Here is a 16,614-nt window from a genome sequence, read left to right on the forward strand (position 1 = left end):
ACATATTGCAGCCATGTCCCCAAACATATTGCAGCCATGTCCCCAAACATATTGCAGCCATGTCCCCCACATATGCAGCCATGTCCCCAAACATATGCAGCCATGTCCCCAAACATATTGCAGCCATGTCCCCCATATACGTAGCCATGTCCCCAAACATATTGCAGCCATGTCCCCAAACATATTGCAGCCATGTCCCCAAACATATTGCAGCCATGTCCCCAAACATATTGCAGCCATGTCCCCAAACATATTGCAGCCATGTCCCCAAACATATGCAGCCATGTCCCCCATATACGCAGCCATGTCCCCAAACATATTGCAGCCATGTCCCCCACATATCCAGCCATGTCCCCCCACATGCAGCCATGTCCCCCGTACCTAAATTATGCCGCCGCCGCGTTAATCACCGCGCGAGGAAAATTACAGTCAGCTTTCGTTTGAATAAGCTGTTTTCCCTGCCGCGCTGTGTATAGAGACACTCCCCCTTGCTCGCGATTGGACAGATCCGTCCAATCCCGAGCAAGGGGGAGTGTCTATGCGCGGTGGGGAAAACAGCTATTCAAACGAAAGCTGACTCTAATGTTCCCCGCGCGGTGATTAACGCGGCAGCAGGGGTGGCTTTGCGATATATGACGACGGCGGCGGGGGGGGGGACAAGTATTCTATTTAGGCATCGGGGGTATTTGCGGGAGTACAAGTACTCCCGCAAATACTCGGTATCAGTCCCGATACCGATACTGGTATCGGGACAACCCTACTAGAAACCCTTGCGAATAGCCTTGTGACTTAATAGCCTAGGCCAGGGGTGGCAAACACAAGGCCCGCGGGCCGAATCTCGCCCGCCAGGCCTTGTTATGTGGCCCGCCAGCAGGGGGGGATCTCTCTTATCCTCAAATGACTCGGGTCCCCGATTTTTTTACGTCGCAGGCATCCGCCGCTAGAGGTCGGCGGCCGGGCAGAGACAATGTCTCCGCCGGCTGCCATTTTCTTGAAGTCCGCCGTCGCTAGAGGTCCTCGGCCGGGCAGAGACAATGTCCCCACTGGCCGCCATTTTCTTGAAGACCGCCGTCGCCAGAGGTCCGTGGCCAGGCAGAGACAATGTCTCTGCCGGCCTCCATTTTCTTGAAGACCGCCGTCGCTGCTGCTAGAGGTCCGCGGCCTCTGCTGCTGGGGATTATACCCGATGTAAGGGGGGGGGGGCACCTGATGTAAGGGGGGACTCGGCTGGTGGGGGACGCCTGAAGTAAAGGGGGGACTCGGCTGGTGGGGGACCCCTGATGTAAAGGGGGGACTCGGCTGGTGGGGGATGCCTGATGTAAAGGGGGGACTCGGCTGGTGGGGGACCCCTGATGTAAAGGGGGGACTCGGCTAGTGGGGGATGCCTGATATAAAGGGGGACTCGGCTGGTGGGGGACGTCTGATGTAAAGGGGGGACTCGGCTGGTGGGGGACGCCTGATGAAAAGGGGGGACTCGGCTGGTGGGGGACACCTGATGTAAATGGGGGGACTCGGCTGGTGGGGGGACGCCTGATGTAAATGGGGGGACTCGGCTGGTGGGGGACGCCTGATGTAAATGGGGGGACTTGGCTGGTGGGGGACGCCTGATGTAAAGGGGGAACTCGGCTGGTGGGGGACGCCTGATGTAAATGGGGGGACTTGGCTGGTGGGGGACGCCTGATGTAAAGGGGGGACTCAGCTGGTGGGGGACTCCTGATGTAAAGGGGGGACTCGGCTGGTGGGGGACGCCCGTTGTAAGGAGGTGCTCCAGAAGGAATGCCTGATGCAAGGAGGGACTCCGGACTTCCACTGATTCGGCTTTATGGGGAGTTGAATGATTTCATTTTATATTACAATGTAATATTATAAATAATGTGCTTCAATCATCCTGATACCATAACAACCATGGTGCCGGGATGATTGAAGCGCCAACACCAGGTGATTGGAGGATCCTTATTTGCCGATTTGTTAAACTGGAGAGAGCATAGATGTCAGAGGTTTTTTTTTTTTTTTTGGAGGGGGGGCGGTGAGGTCAGAACCCAGGAGGAGGGATGAAATCAATTGTTGCACACTGTGCATAGCTTCTGAACCCTGCACAGCGCACTCCTGAACCCTGCGCAGCGTCCATTTGCAGTGCAAGAAAACTTGGACACTGCTCAGACTGAACACTATGGTGGAGTGCAGATACAACCGGCCCTTTGAGGGCACCCAAACTGCTGATGCGGCCCCCGATGAATTTGAGTTTTCCACCCCTGGCCTAGGCTAATAAGGAGGAGGAAGTAATGAAGGACTACAAAATAAAGGTATTTACAAGCAACACAATAAATAAAAATTGTCCATTCTGAACACTATGAGATTAGGGCATGCAGCACAGACAAACATAAAAAAATGGGTGGAACTCCACTTTAAGGACTCTTTCTGAGATTTGTTGTTTACAAGTTAAAAAATATTTTTTTTTGCTAGAAAAAAACATTAAAAAAATTCTAACACCCTAGAGAATAAAATCGCGGTCATTGCAATACTTTGTCAAACCGTATTTGCGAAGTAGTCTTAGGCCGCGTACACACCGGCAAACGTACGATGAAACCGGGCCGCCGGACCGTTTTCACCGTACATGTCTGCCCCGGGGATTTCTGTACGATGGCTGTACTAACCATCGTACAGAAATCCACGCGTAAACAATACGCTGGGCGTGTCCGCGGCGTCACCGCGACGATGACGCGGTGACGTGGGCGGGCCTGCCAGTTAAATGCTTCCACGCATGCGCCAAAGTCATTCGACGCATGCGAGGGATGGCGGGCGCTCGGACATGTACGGTAGGTCTGTACAGACGACCGAACATGTCCGAGCGGGCAGGATTCCAGCGGACTGTTTTAAAACAAGTCAGGAATATTTGCCCGCTGGGAAAAGGCCCGGCGGGCAAATGTTTGCTGGAATCCTGCACGCTCGGGCCTACACACGACCGAACATGTTTGCTGAAACTGGCCCGCGGACCAGTTTCAGCAGACATGTTTGGTCGTGTGTACGGGGCCTTACAAGCGCCCTTATTTTGGAAAAAATAAAAAAATTTGAATAAAAAAAATAAGACAACAGTAAAGTTAGCCCAATTTTTTTATATTGTGAAAGATAATGTTACACAGAGTAAATTGATACCCAATATGTCACGCTTCAAAATTGCGCCCACTCATGGAATGGCGACAAACTTTTACCCTTAAAAATCACCATAGACAACGTTTAAAAAATTCTGCAGGTTGCATGTTTTGAGTAACAAAGGAGGTCTAGTGCTAGTATTATTGCTATCACTCTGCCGATCGCAGCGATACCTCACATGTGTGGTTTGAACACCGTTTTCATATGTGTTTTTTTTTTCGTATCCATTTTACCATTTATTTTTTACACTGTTCTCTTAAAAAAAAAAAAAAAGGTCACTTTTATTCCAATTACAAGGGGTGTAAACATCCCTTGTAATAGAAAAAATCATGACAGGACCTCTTAAATATGAGATCTGGGGTCAAAAAGACCTCAGATCTCACATTTACACAAAAAAAATGGGGTCATTTAGGAATGTTTTTTAAATAAAAAGAGCTTTGGGCTGAAGTGAAGTTTTGACACCACTTCTGCCATGCGATGGTATGGAGACGGGTGGGGCCATCTTCCCCTCATTCGTCTTCATACCCAGCCAGCAGAAGGACCGATAGCCACTTACCGAAGCCGTCGTCAGCGGCGGAGGGCACGGGAGAGCAGCGGGAGGGGGGCCCTCTCCCGCCGCCGATAAAAGTGATCTTGCGGCGAATCTGCCGTGGAGACCACTATTATCGGAAACCGAAACGCCCGCTGAAGAAGAGGATACTGGTGTTATGGTAGCTAGCTGCTGCTATAACAAAGATATCCCTCTTCAAACAGCTGAGGTATATCGGCGTGCGGCCGTCCGAAAGTGGTTAACAATGTGTGCTTAAAACAGGACGTTTTAGTTTCACACATTTGAAAATATATATGGAAGCCACTTTGCTTTATCAAAGTCCTTGTATGGTGTGGTCTCTAATCTAAAAGAGACTCCCTTCTACATATATTTGCAAACCTGTGCAAACAACATATTTGTTTTTAATTCAAATTGTTACACAATGTAACAATGTGTTTTTTTCTGGAAACTGGAAATGTTTGTATTTATTTGTTCAACCACTAGTCCCTTCAATGTAAAAGTAACCCTAGTGGCTAAGAAGCTGCTGGATTACTTTTACAAGCGGTTGAAGGGGGGTGTCCCTGATCGCCCGGTAAGAATGCGATTGGTGAAATCCAATTCCTTGGACAAAGTGAGAGGAACTGATGTTGTTCCTGCTACTGTGTAATATAATATTTTACGCCATGCCTTAGAAAATCGTAACACTTACAATGGGAAGTGCGTAATTGTCCTTTAAACCAACCAGTAAACAAAAAGAGCAAATTATGCGAACAGACCTATGGACCTTTTGAGTGTGCAACTGGAGCAGAACAACCGGCTGGCACTAACATAGCACCTGATAAACTGTTCAACTGCTGTGCATAGGCATCAAAGCAGAAAAGTTGCACAATCAAAAAATACCCCTGGTCCGTTTCTCTCAGATTAGCACTCACATGTAAGCAAAATGCAGGGAGTGTTAGAATCTATCAAGAGACTGAATAATACATCTACTTAGCGATGTTCTATATGCAAGCTTAAATAAGAAATTATAAAATAAAAAGTTATTACCTGAAAGATGTCTGGGTTTGTGATGCTTACTCGTAGCTACGAGTAAGCATCACAGGATGCGAAACATGTCAGCTCTTTTTTCCTAATCCACTTCTTGGTTGACTGCATGAATTTTGGCTGTTTTTTTTCCATTAGAATTTTTGTTGTTTTTTCATATTAACCCTCTTGGGCATGAAGTTCACCAGAGCTTCACAGGTTGCCACCGAATCCTCTTCCACAACTCTATGACGACATCACAGAGCTGGTGAATGTTAGAGACCTTGTGCTCCGCCACCTTCCATGTGAGGATGCCCCACAGATGCTCAATAGGGTTTAGGTCTGGAGACATGCTTGGCCAGTCCATCGCCTTTATCCTTACCTTCTTTAGCAGGGCAGGGGTCATCTTGGAGGCGTGTTTGGGGTCGTTATGTTAGCATAATGCCCTGTGGCCCAGTCTCCAAAGGGAGGGGATCATGCTCTGCTTCAGTATGTCACAGTACATGTTGGCATTAATGGTTCCCTCAATGAACTGTAACTACCCAGTGCCGGCAGCACTCATGCAGCCCCAGACCATGACATTCCCACCGCAATGCTTGACTGTAGGCAAGACACACTTGTCTTTTTACTCCTCACCTGGTTGCCATCATCTGAACCAAATAAGTTTATCAGGTATCTCTAACATTCACCAGCTCTGTGATGTCATAGAGTTGTGGAAGAGGATTCGGTGGCAACCTGTGAAGCTCTGGTGAACTTCATGCCCAAGAGGGTTAATATGAAAAAACAACAAAAATTCTAATGGAAAAAAAAACAGCCAAAATTCATGCAGTCAACCAAGAAGTGGATTAGGAAAAAAGAGCCGACATGTTTCGCATCCTGTGATGCTTACTCGTAGGCAAAATGTATATATTAGGAAAGTTGGATATTTTCCAGAAACAGATGGTGGTATCTCACAATCCCAGAAAACAGTAAAAAAAAAAAAAAGTAGAGACACACAACTCTCCCACAATGTGGGAGACACCAATTCTGTTAAAAGGTGAGCACACTAGACACATTTGATTGAAAAAAAATATGAACATTTATTAGTAACATTAAAATAATGATTTTACATAGACCATGAAGAATTCAGAAACAAGATATTTCATATATGCAAATGGCCAACATGTTTCGAATAGTTGTGCTTCATCAGGGGCTTGCACACATCTTTGGTTTCATGTGGTCTGTACAGGACATAAAACTAGGTCTTTAGTATACAATATTAAATCATAAGTTTATTACACAAATCTTGGCAGTGAAAAACTGCTCCATGCTCACCTAGTCTGATAAAAATTTGATGAATCAAACGGCAACCTACGCGGTTCACCAGTGCGAAAGAACACACAGTGTAACAACCCCGGTTGACTATCACCAGGATCGTTACACTGTGTGAAACATGTTGGCCATCTGCATATATGAAATATCTTGTTTCTGAATGCTTCATGTAAAATCCATCATATTTTAATGTTACTAATAAATGTTCATATTTTTTCAATCAAATGTGTCTAGTGTGCTCACCTTTTAAAACAGAATTGGTATCTCCTACTAAAATCCCATATTCTGGGAGAGTTGTGCCTCTTTTTTTTATTTATCAGGCAGGCAGTAGACATTCATCATTAGTGTGGATATTTTTTTTTTTATAGTGCACGTTAAAAAAAAACAAAAAAAAAAAAACACTGGAGTTAAGGTTTAAGATCCAACACATCTAAAACCAACACTGCTTATAGTGAGTGTGGCACCCCCTGGTGTGAGTGCAGGAAAATTTATGTTTTGGCTCATGTTTAAACGTGGAGTCTTGAATCTGGGTCCAAAAGTATTTCGGGTCAGGGCTGGATGACTCCTACAGGTAGGTCTCTAGTGCCTCCCTGTGATTCTGGAGGTTTGGAGACATTTCTAGAACTGGAGGGTGGAAGCCAGAAGGTTTTGATCCGCATACTTTGTGGAGCTCAGCCAATCCCCAAGCAGTGGGCCTAGCATGGTGTCTGAGCCAGCCCTTAAAATATGGAGGAGTCATGCTGGCAAGGGAGTCGGGTGGAAGAGCGAGTGCTGAGGAGACAGTCAGTGGTCCCTGCCGCCCCCCTCTACCTTGGGCTGGCTGTTAGATTTTGAATTTACTACTATTTTATGGTGATAAAAGTTTGAGAATCAATGTTTAAAACATGGCAATTTTGAAGGTTGATTAGGAAAGAAAGGTCATCTGTTGTAGGTTACATGTATTTTTGGAATTCTACGTCAAGACAATGGGTGGAGATATGTTACTTAATATACACAATTGGGTGTTACGTTTGTGACAGTAGCCTCACCACCTTTCTTGGAGGTATTCTAAAAGTAAATATGCTTAGCTCGGCTTTTAGAACAGTACAAGAATCCATGTGGTTTGAGTAGCTAGCTACCGTGTTTCCCCGAAAATAAGACCGGGTCTTATATTAATTTTAGTCACAAAAAACACACTAGGGCTTATTATCAGGGTAGGGCTTATTTATTTACGGTATGTACATTGAACAACATTTAAACAAAATGTTTTCAAATACCGGTACAGTCAACTACATTTTCCTTTGAACCATTGGTCCTAATCTCTCATTTACAGAAAGTCTGTCTGGCTGGTTGTTGCTTTAATAAAAATCCTGTTCCTTTAATGCATGATAAACAACACAGTGTTTGTGCTGTGTCATTTATCCCTTTCTATTTTCTGTTAAAATCTGAAAATTTCCTCTGTCTTCCCCTCAGGTACCCCCCCCCCCCCTTATCAAGTCAGGAGTCTGTTTTTTAGATCATGTTTGGTACTGTGATACTGTGTCCTATTGTGGTCTGAGGTTCAGTTTTCTACTGGTATACCGTTAAAAGTATGGGGTACGGTACCTGTTTTTTTTCTGCACCGAGATCTGAGGTGATGAGGAGTTCGGCTTTGGTAACGTCAGCGGGCTCCGTGCAGTGAAAAGGGAGGGGGCGCAGACATCAGCGGGAGGAGAATAGGAGAAAGAAGAGCCAAGATTGCCGCTGACATCAATGCGCTGAAGACGGCATCTGGAGGGAGGAGGGGAGGGAAGAGAATAGCCGCGATCCCCGGCTGATGCGCTCACAAGAGGAAGCAGCAGCAGACATCAGCCGGGGGGAGAGAAGAGGACCTCCGGCGGGGCGGCGGTGGGTGCATACTTTGTTTTACATATACCGCAGCAAACAGAGACCTTTAGCCATCATTTAAAAAAAAAAAATTGGCGATTTACTAGGTCTTATTATCGGGGTAGGGCTTATATTGCAGCCCACCCCGATAATCCAGGTAGGGCTTATTTTCGGGGTATGGTGTATTTTCGGGGAAACACGGTAGGACCTCAGGGTCACCCAACCCTGCAGGGAGATGGGGTAGGAAGCCCACCCACCAGGAAGCTTTCACTATGGAAACCCAGCAGAGATCCTCCTTCTGAAACCATCTGAATTACCATCTTGCCATGCGTTACCAGCTGTAATTACGTAAGCATTGTCGTTTTGCTTGTCTATCTTGAAGCAGAAAACTTCATGTTATTGAAGAAAGCCTAAATCTTGTATATTGGGAATGAAACGCCTGGAAGTAAGACTATTGAAATGACACATGACACGTGTCAAAAATGTCCCCCTCTTTTCCACATTCATCACTGGCCTGGGACTATCCTGACAGTATTGCAATTTTAAATAAATCTTTTCTCAATAGGCAGTGGGAGCAAGGACAGGAGTACATCAGCATGGTCAGAGACTTACTAGGGGAAAGACTGCCACACGTAGCAGGTCTTTTTTTAGAAGACAGTATTATGCTTAATCCTTTACCTTGCCCTGTGAGATCTTAGGCAGCTGGGTAGGCTGGCAAAGAAAACAGGTGGGCTGGCATTTACAGTTGGTCGAACTGGAACCAGTGTCTACAGGGGACTTGGAGGTATTCCTAGAATGCAGCTTACAACACTTTGTTTTACTTTCTAAAAAAAAGGATATAGATTTCCTAGTCGTTAAGGGGCTTTCAGAGACGGTCAATGTTCAGGATGGAGACAAACCTAGAGTTGTACACAGAGGAATTTGTCACCCGATATTGTTCTTCATTTCAAGTTGGGCATCCCATATATCCCTTCACCCTATCCAAGGTGTTACCCCCGAATTATAACAAAAACAAGCCCAGGGACCGATGTCATCTGTCTGGATGTGAAGAATGCATGTTGCCTGACTTTGCAGGAGTGGGCAAGCCAGTTACCAGAAGCTCCTGCTGGGGCAGTGCTACACTTCTAGAAGCAGGAAAGACTGAAATTGCACACTAGTAAATTAACTTGTAAGTGAAAGGTGTCCTTTCATACACACGTCCCTTTTAAAAAAAACAAACATACTATACCACCACTTTTTTTAGTCTTTATTTAATTTCAAAATGGATTAAAATAAGCGCATTCAGTTTATTCATAAAACCATTAAAAAAATATTGTTCTTCCCACCACCTTACAAACCATTAAGTCGTGATGCATCTCACACAAAAGGTTTATTTTTAGAATTTTTTTTTTTTGTTTGATTGAAAACAAAGCTAGTCACCCTTCCATAGGATGCAAAATCAGTCATAGGATTCTGTTTTTAGCTACATAAACATAACATACAGTACAAGTATATATCTACCAAACAACTGCTCATAAAACTTGTATAGCAATGGTGTGTTGCAGTTCTTCATGGGACATTAGGTAGACCAGCCCTCACCTAAGAGGGAACACGTAGAACAAAAAAACATTTCCTCTGCTTTATCTTAGTTTGTGTCTAGGAAGCCTTTACTAAGAGTTTGTTTTTCTTTTACATCCTAAAAGGCGTTGTTACATTACATACAGTGCATAAAGACAACGGGAAGGTGCGCTATGAGCAATGAAATATCTTGACTGAAGGAAAAGTGTTGAAAAATATGGACAAAAAAATAAAAATAAAATGTTACATCAAAAGTCCTTTGTCCTCTAAAATGCAGGAATCACCAACCACATGTATAGCAGACTCAGAGCCAGCTCATACTGGCAAAGTAAAAAGTACAGCTCCATCTCCAAGGCTTTTTCCAGAGAGTTTCACCGCCGTTCCAGCATCTTTGGCTTCTCTGTTCCAGTTAAATTTGCTTGATTGCGAGAATGCCAGTATGTGTCCACTAGGGCTATTTGGTGGGGGGAAGAACATAAAAAGTGAACAAGCAGTTCTGCCTCTCGTTACCAATTTTTTTTTTTTTTTTTTTTTATTGTTTTATCTGCTTTCTGAAACCAAAGCCTACATCCAATAACAGCCATGAGTTAAAATTCCAGAGGGTGACTGGCTGAATGGAGAGTTGGGCACAACAATCTCCCTTGCATTGTATGAACATGCATGTTTTTGCATCAGCTAACTGAATGCTTGTGTCTATGTTAGAGGGAGGTGGAGCAAAATAGGAACTGGCTAAAAGTCAAAATGGACCCACCGATTTGTTAAAAATGAAAAATCCTGAAAACGCAACAGATATCCATGAGGCAAATAGCATTTAGCAAGAATGGACAAAGGCATACACTGATCTTCTCCACTGAAGACTTTATAAATCAAACAAGTCACATCAGAATTGTATTAACTGTCAGGGATAGGTTTAACACTCTGCACTTACGCAGCAAAGACCAGTTTGTGCCTTTATTGCTATATGCATCAATGGTGGCAAATAGGGAGGCAATGATACCGGTATTGATGCAGATATCAGGCATTTGAGTGAGTATCAGCACTCGCTCAAATGCTCCCGATACCAAAACCGATACAAAATGAGTGAGCACAAATTTCACTGCAAGAAAATTGCATGCTATTTGAATAGGAGCCTGGTAATATTCCTGTCTGAATCGCATACAGTTTCCCTGCGTGTGCGTTCGTTCTAGTGGGAGGTTTAAAATTCAGCAGAAGAAGCACTGTTCCTGTAATTAGGTGGAGACAGATTAAAAGCGGCATTTATTGGAAAACTGGAGCTCCTGGGGGCAGGCAGTGAGCCCAACGGATGCCGAATCGATGTCCTCATTGATTACCCGCCAAATACTGTCTCCATAGTGGAGCACTTTCGCCCGCTCGTGGCGTTTCTCCCCAGCCAGTGGCGACGAGCAACGATGGCAACTGTCATTTCCGGGTGCGCAGGCTATTACCAGCTCCATCTATTGATTCAACCACTTGGGTTAGAGGCAGCTGTTCATTCCACCAGGCTCAGCAGAGTAAACTACAGAACACGCGAGTCACAGTGCCTCACTGGCACACTACTATCTCCCTGCATGGGCTTGTGAGCCATTAACCTAATGCCATCAGTCTGTTCAGTTTTCTAATAAAGGATTGCTGCTTTGAACTTCTAATCTGTCTTCACCTACTTACTGAAACATAGTTATAGTAGGTGAGGTTGAAGAAAAAAAAAAAAGTCCAATCTGTGTATGATTTTATGTCAGTATTACATTGTATATCCCAGCATGTTGCGGTCGTTCAGGTGCTTAGCTAATGTTTTTTTTAAATCAATGCTCCCCACTGAAACTGCCTGTGGAAGGGAATTCCATATCCTAACCACTCTTACAGTAAAGAACACTCTACGCAGTTTAATGTTAAACCACTTTTCTTCTAATTTTAGTGAATGGCCACAGTTTCTTCCCCTTTGTGGGGTCACCAGTACAGTATTTGTACAACCTTTCCTTATAACTAAGGTTTTCCAGACCCTTTATTCGTTTTGTTGCCATTCTCTGGACTCTCCAGTTCTAGCACATCCTTCCTGAGGACTGGTGCCCAGAACGGGACAGCATACTCCAGCTGCGGCCGGACCAGAGTCTTGTAGAGTGGGAGAATTCTTGGTTTTCTCTGAAGTTAATCCCTTTTTAATGCACACCAATATTCTGTTTGTTTTTCTTGCAGCTGCTTGGCATTGAATTCCATTGCCGAGTCATCTACTAGGACCCCCAGCTCCTTCTCCAACCTAGATTCCCCCAGAGGTTCTCCCCCCTAGTGTATAGATTGCGTTCATATTTTTGCCACCCAAATGCATAATTTTACATTTTTCCACATAAAACCTCATTTGCCATGTAGTTGCCCACCCCATTAATTTGTTCAGAACCTCTTGCAAGTTTTCCACATCCTGTGGAGAATTTATTGCCCTGCTTCGCTTAGTATTGTCTGCAAATACACAAATTGAACCGTTTACCCCATCCTCCAGGTAATTTATGAATAAATTAAATAGGATTGGTCCCAGGACAGAACCCTGGGGGACCTTACCTCCAACCCCTGCCCATTCATCACTACTGTCTGAACTCGCCCCTGTAGCCAGTTTTCAATCCATGTACTCACCCTACAGTCCATGTCAACGGACCTTACTTTGTACAGTAAATGTTTATGGGGAACTGCATCAAATACTTTTTGCAAAATCCAGATACACCACCTGTACAGACCTTACTTTATCCAGATGGCAGCTCACCTCATAGAAGGTTAATAGATTGGTTTGGCAAGAACGATTCTTCATGAATCCATGCCGATTACTGTTAATGATACAGTCATTGCTAAAATCTTGTATATAGTCCCTTATCATCCCCTCCAAGAGCTTGCATACAATTGATGTTAGGCTAACTGGTCCAATTCCCTTCTATACCTTCTGTATTGAACTTTAATGTAATTGTGCTGCCCCCCCTCTACATTGTAAAGCTCTGTGTAAACTGTTGGCGCTATATAAATCTTTAATAATTCTCAGGGACGTATCTTGGCCCTTTTTTAAATATTGGTGCTACATTGACTTTTCTGCAACCAGCTGGTACCATTCCAGTCAGTAGACTGTTCGTAAAAATTAGGAAACAATAATCTGGCAATTACTTGACCAAGTTCCTTAAGGACCATCGGGTACAAGCCATGACTTATCAATGTTAAGTTTTTCAAGTCCATTTCTAATTTTGTCCACCGTTGGCCAGAGGGTTCTTCCTGTGATGTGTCATGAGGATAAACATTGCAGTTTTGGTTACTGAAACCCCCCCCCCCCCGACTTCCTCGTGAAGACTGAGAAGAATAAATTCAATACCTTCGCCATCTCTTTAGCCTTAGTAACCAGATTCCCTGAATCTGAATCAGACCCATGAAATTGTCCTGCAAGACATTTTGGAACTGGCGAGCCTTCGATGAATGCGCAGTTCCTTCCACCCAGTATGTCTGGATAATTAAAATCTCCCATCATGACGACACCTCCCATCCTTGCTGCTAATCCAAAGTGTGATAGGAGGTCTGTCTCTGCCTCCTCCCTCTGGTTAGGGGGCCTATAGCATACTTCCAGTATTTTTTTTTCTATTAGTTCCATCCCTTTGCAGCTCTACCCATAAGGATTCTACCTCCTCGTTTGCTCCATTAGTGATGTCATCTCTCACATTCACTTGTACATTCAGTAATCCCCCTGCTGAATTTTGCGAGTTCTAAATTGCCCACTAGATAGAAAAAAAAATAAACCCCCACAAACACACTGAGAAATGCACATAAAAAAACAACGAAACGTTACCAGTTCTATGGATGCTCTGAATGCACGGTTATCCATCTCAAGACGTTGACTTTGCTGATCTGGGTCATGCCGCTGACGAATGGTTTCTTTCCTTCTATGGCCAAGCATTCGGGTTTTGTAACACTGAAAAAAATTGAAAAATAAATTTACGTATGCAGTTAGGTGTAAGGCAGGCATGTCCAAAGTCCGGCCAATTGCTGCCCCCGTTCCAGTTTAATGTGGCCCCCTGGTAATTTGGATTTATACTGTATTTATCGGCGCTGCCTCGGAGGGGAGAGAGGGAACGAGTGCTGTCAAATTACATACAGGAGAATCTCCTGTTTACTCAGCGACATCTGTAATAGGAAGTCCCGTCTCCTGGGCTGCCATTGGACGACTCCTCTGTCTATCATAGGAGGCGGGAGAAATTGTATTACAGAGGCTGCTGTGTAAACAGGAGATTCTCCTGTATGTAATCTGTTGGTGCTCATCCCCCCCCTTCCCTCTGAGGCTGCAGATGGACATCGATCAGGCTGCATTCATGGCAATGGAGAGGCTGCATTCATGGCAATGGAGAGGCTGAAGATGGGCACTGATTAGGCTGCATTGATGGGCAATGACCCTTATTTTGCTTCAGTTTTTTTATTTACATTTTTTTCCCCTGAAACTTGAATGAATGAAAACTTAAACACATGCAAACATAATTCCCTCCTAAAGTGAAGGTGTGTGTTAAACGCCAATAAATACGGTATATCCAAATAACACGCCCACCTCTACACCACACACAGCCACAAAGGCAAGAGAATTTGTGTTGGGCAGTGTATTCGTAGTGCGCTAAACAAAAAAAGCGACAATTTTGAAAAAAAAAAAAAAAAAAAAAAAAAAACAATATTTTTTACTTTTTGCTATAATAAATATCCCATTAAAAAAAAAAAAGTTTAGGCCGATACATATTCTACATATTTTTGGTAAAATAAGCATATAGTGATTGTTTTGCGCAAAAGTTATAGTGGCTACAAAAAAGGGGATAGAATTCTGACTTTATTATTTTTTTTTACTAGTAATAAAGCGATTTGCAAATTTTGGCAGGACTGTGATATTGCGGCGGACACATCGGACACTTTTGACACATTTTTGGGACCATTCACATTAATACAGCGAACAGTGCTATAAAAATGCATTGATTACTGTATAAATGTGACTGGCAGGGAATGGGTTAAGACTAAGGGGGGGAGGAAGAGGTTAAATGTGTATCCTGGGAGTGATTCTTACTGTGGGGGGGGGGGAGGAGAATGACTGGGGGAGTTGGCCGATGCTGTGTCCCCATGTACAAGGGACACAGCATCCGTTTCCTCTCCCTGACAGGACGTGGAGCTCTTTGTTTACACACAAAGCTCCACGTCCCTGCTCTGTCATTGCCGATCGCGGGTAGCTGGCGGACATCGTGGCCGCCAGGCACGCGCATCGGCATCTCTGGGACGCGCCGGGTGCGCGCGCCCCCCAGTGGCCGGAGGACGTCAAAAGACGGCATCCCGGATTTATAGAGCCACCTGGACGCTGTCTTTTGACTATATGCCGGGTCTCAAGTAGTTAATGAACCCTTGGTAAACCTAAAGGTTGGCACAACTTGCCTGCCGTGATGGGTGAAAGCTGGAACTACTTAGCTTTCTTGTGGCATGGATAAGGTAAGAGGATAATTTATTTTATGATCTTCTGCGAGTAGGATATCTTTCCTGGTTTTCACCACTGGAGGGAGCAAGTGCATACCTGATGTATTCTTACAAAGCCATCCAGCCAAGTCGGTCAGTGAAATGTCACTCACCTCCTCCGCTGAAGGCTCTGCCGCAAACGCATATGAAGCCCCCAGTGATCTGCTCCCCCTCTCCTCTTCGCCCTGGGCACCGCCATGACGGTCGGTGCGAGCACGCTTTATGCTATCTAATGGGCAGATGGGGAGGGCCGTGGTTGCTTGTGCGCAGACATGGCGCATCTGTGTGCAGGCGACAAGAGTCCGATTTAAAGCCCAGAATGCCAGAAGCCTTCTGTAAGTGGCATGGACACAGAGCTGCGGGCTGTAAGCATCCCTGTGGATTGAACCAGGCAAACCTAAAGACTCCTATTGAAAGCCTCCTCCTCTGGCTGATGCTGTAGTGCAACCTGCAGTTGCAGCAATTGGTGTATGTCCGTTCCTCAAGGAACAAATGAAGCAGATGATTAACCTCCTCCCTACAGAGGAGATTGAGGTTTATGAGGACCTTTCTAAGGCCTTGTGTTTTGCGATTGATGCGATTATGGACTCTGTTTAGCAAGCATCCTGCTTGAATCTCCTGCAGGTACACATGCGCAGGTCCCTTTGGTTAAAACATTGGGAGGCAGTGCTGATCCTGACCTCCCTGGGGCCCTAAGCAAAATGAAATGGCACATTAAAAATGAGAAGCGGGGGGCGCTGACGACAGTGACATGTCACATTAAAGAAAGTTGAGAAGTGGGGGGAGGGGGTGTTCTGCTGTTGGAAATTACATCTTACATTAAATTGAGAAGCGGGGGGTGCCGACTTCTTACCTCTTCTCCCATGCAGCCAGCGAGTTGAGAAGTGGGGTGAGGGGGCGAAGATGACTTCTCACCAGGCGGGGCCTCTAGTAATTTGGGGGGCCCTTTGCAGGGCCCTAAGCGGCTTGCATAGTGAGCCTATAGGGCGGATCGGCCCTGTTGGGAGGCCAAGGTTTCTTGCAAAAGATACTTGGCAACGTTCCCTTCGAGGGAGGACGCCTGTTTGGGGATGACTTGGATAAATACATACAAATGATTACCGGAGGCAAATCTACTCTGTTGCCGGTAAAAAGAAGAGTAAAACGTCCTTCATTTAAGCGTTCTTTTCCCAGCCCCTGGAACCTCATTTTCCAGGCAGTGGCGATGGCCTCCCCAGTCCAACACTAGGGGAAAGGCCAAGAGCCAAGCCCAAGGGCAGAAAAGAACTTGGGGTTCAAAATCTAAGTAGAACCCCAAAAATTCCCTATGAAGGGATGCCCCCGCTCAGCAGAGTAGGGGGGCAGCTGCAATTTGCAAACGCATGGCGGGACGAAGTTCCGCACAAGTGGGTCATCTCCACAGTGTCCTCCGGCTACAAGCTGGAATTCAGAGAACTTCCGCCACCCCGTTTTTTGAGATCAAGAGTTGCCAAAGATGCAGAAAAAAGAAGGCCTTTGATTTTGGCCTTGGAACGCCTGTTGTCCCAAGGGGTAATCATGGAGTTAGCCCCAGAATATCAGGCATCAGGGTTCTACTCAAACCTTTTCACCGTTCCAAAGCCAAAAACGGGGATGTCAGACCTATCCTAGATCTGAAAAGCCTGAATCAGTTTCTGAACATTCGCTCCTTTTGCATGGAGACTGTCAATTCAGTTGTTTCCACTCGC

The 16,614-nt window shown here is 45.2% G+C and overlaps 1 protein-coding gene across 1 annotated transcript in view; it reads right to left on the bottom strand.

Moving 5' to 3' along the window:
- Positions 1–9,089: 9,089 nt before the first annotated feature.
- The window catches only part of LOC120931443 (mucin-3A-like), a 53,099-nt gene continuing 45,574 nt past the window's right edge, over positions 9,090–16,614 (bottom strand). The window contains exons 12-13 of the mRNA XM_040342881.1: positions 13,221–13,343; positions 9,090–9,869 (exon numbers count right to left, since the gene is read on the bottom strand). Coding sequence (XP_040198815.1) covers positions 9,864–9,869; positions 13,221–13,343 — 129 coding nt within the window. The 3' untranslated portion in view covers positions 9,090–9,863. The remainder of the gene's footprint in view (positions 9,870–13,220; positions 13,344–16,614) is intronic.

This window comes from Rana temporaria, chromosome 3 (genome assembly GCF_905171775.1).
Source record: "Rana temporaria chromosome 3, aRanTem1.1, whole genome shotgun sequence".
Classification (NCBI taxonomy): domain Eukaryota; kingdom Metazoa; phylum Chordata; class Amphibia; order Anura; family Ranidae; genus Rana; species Rana temporaria.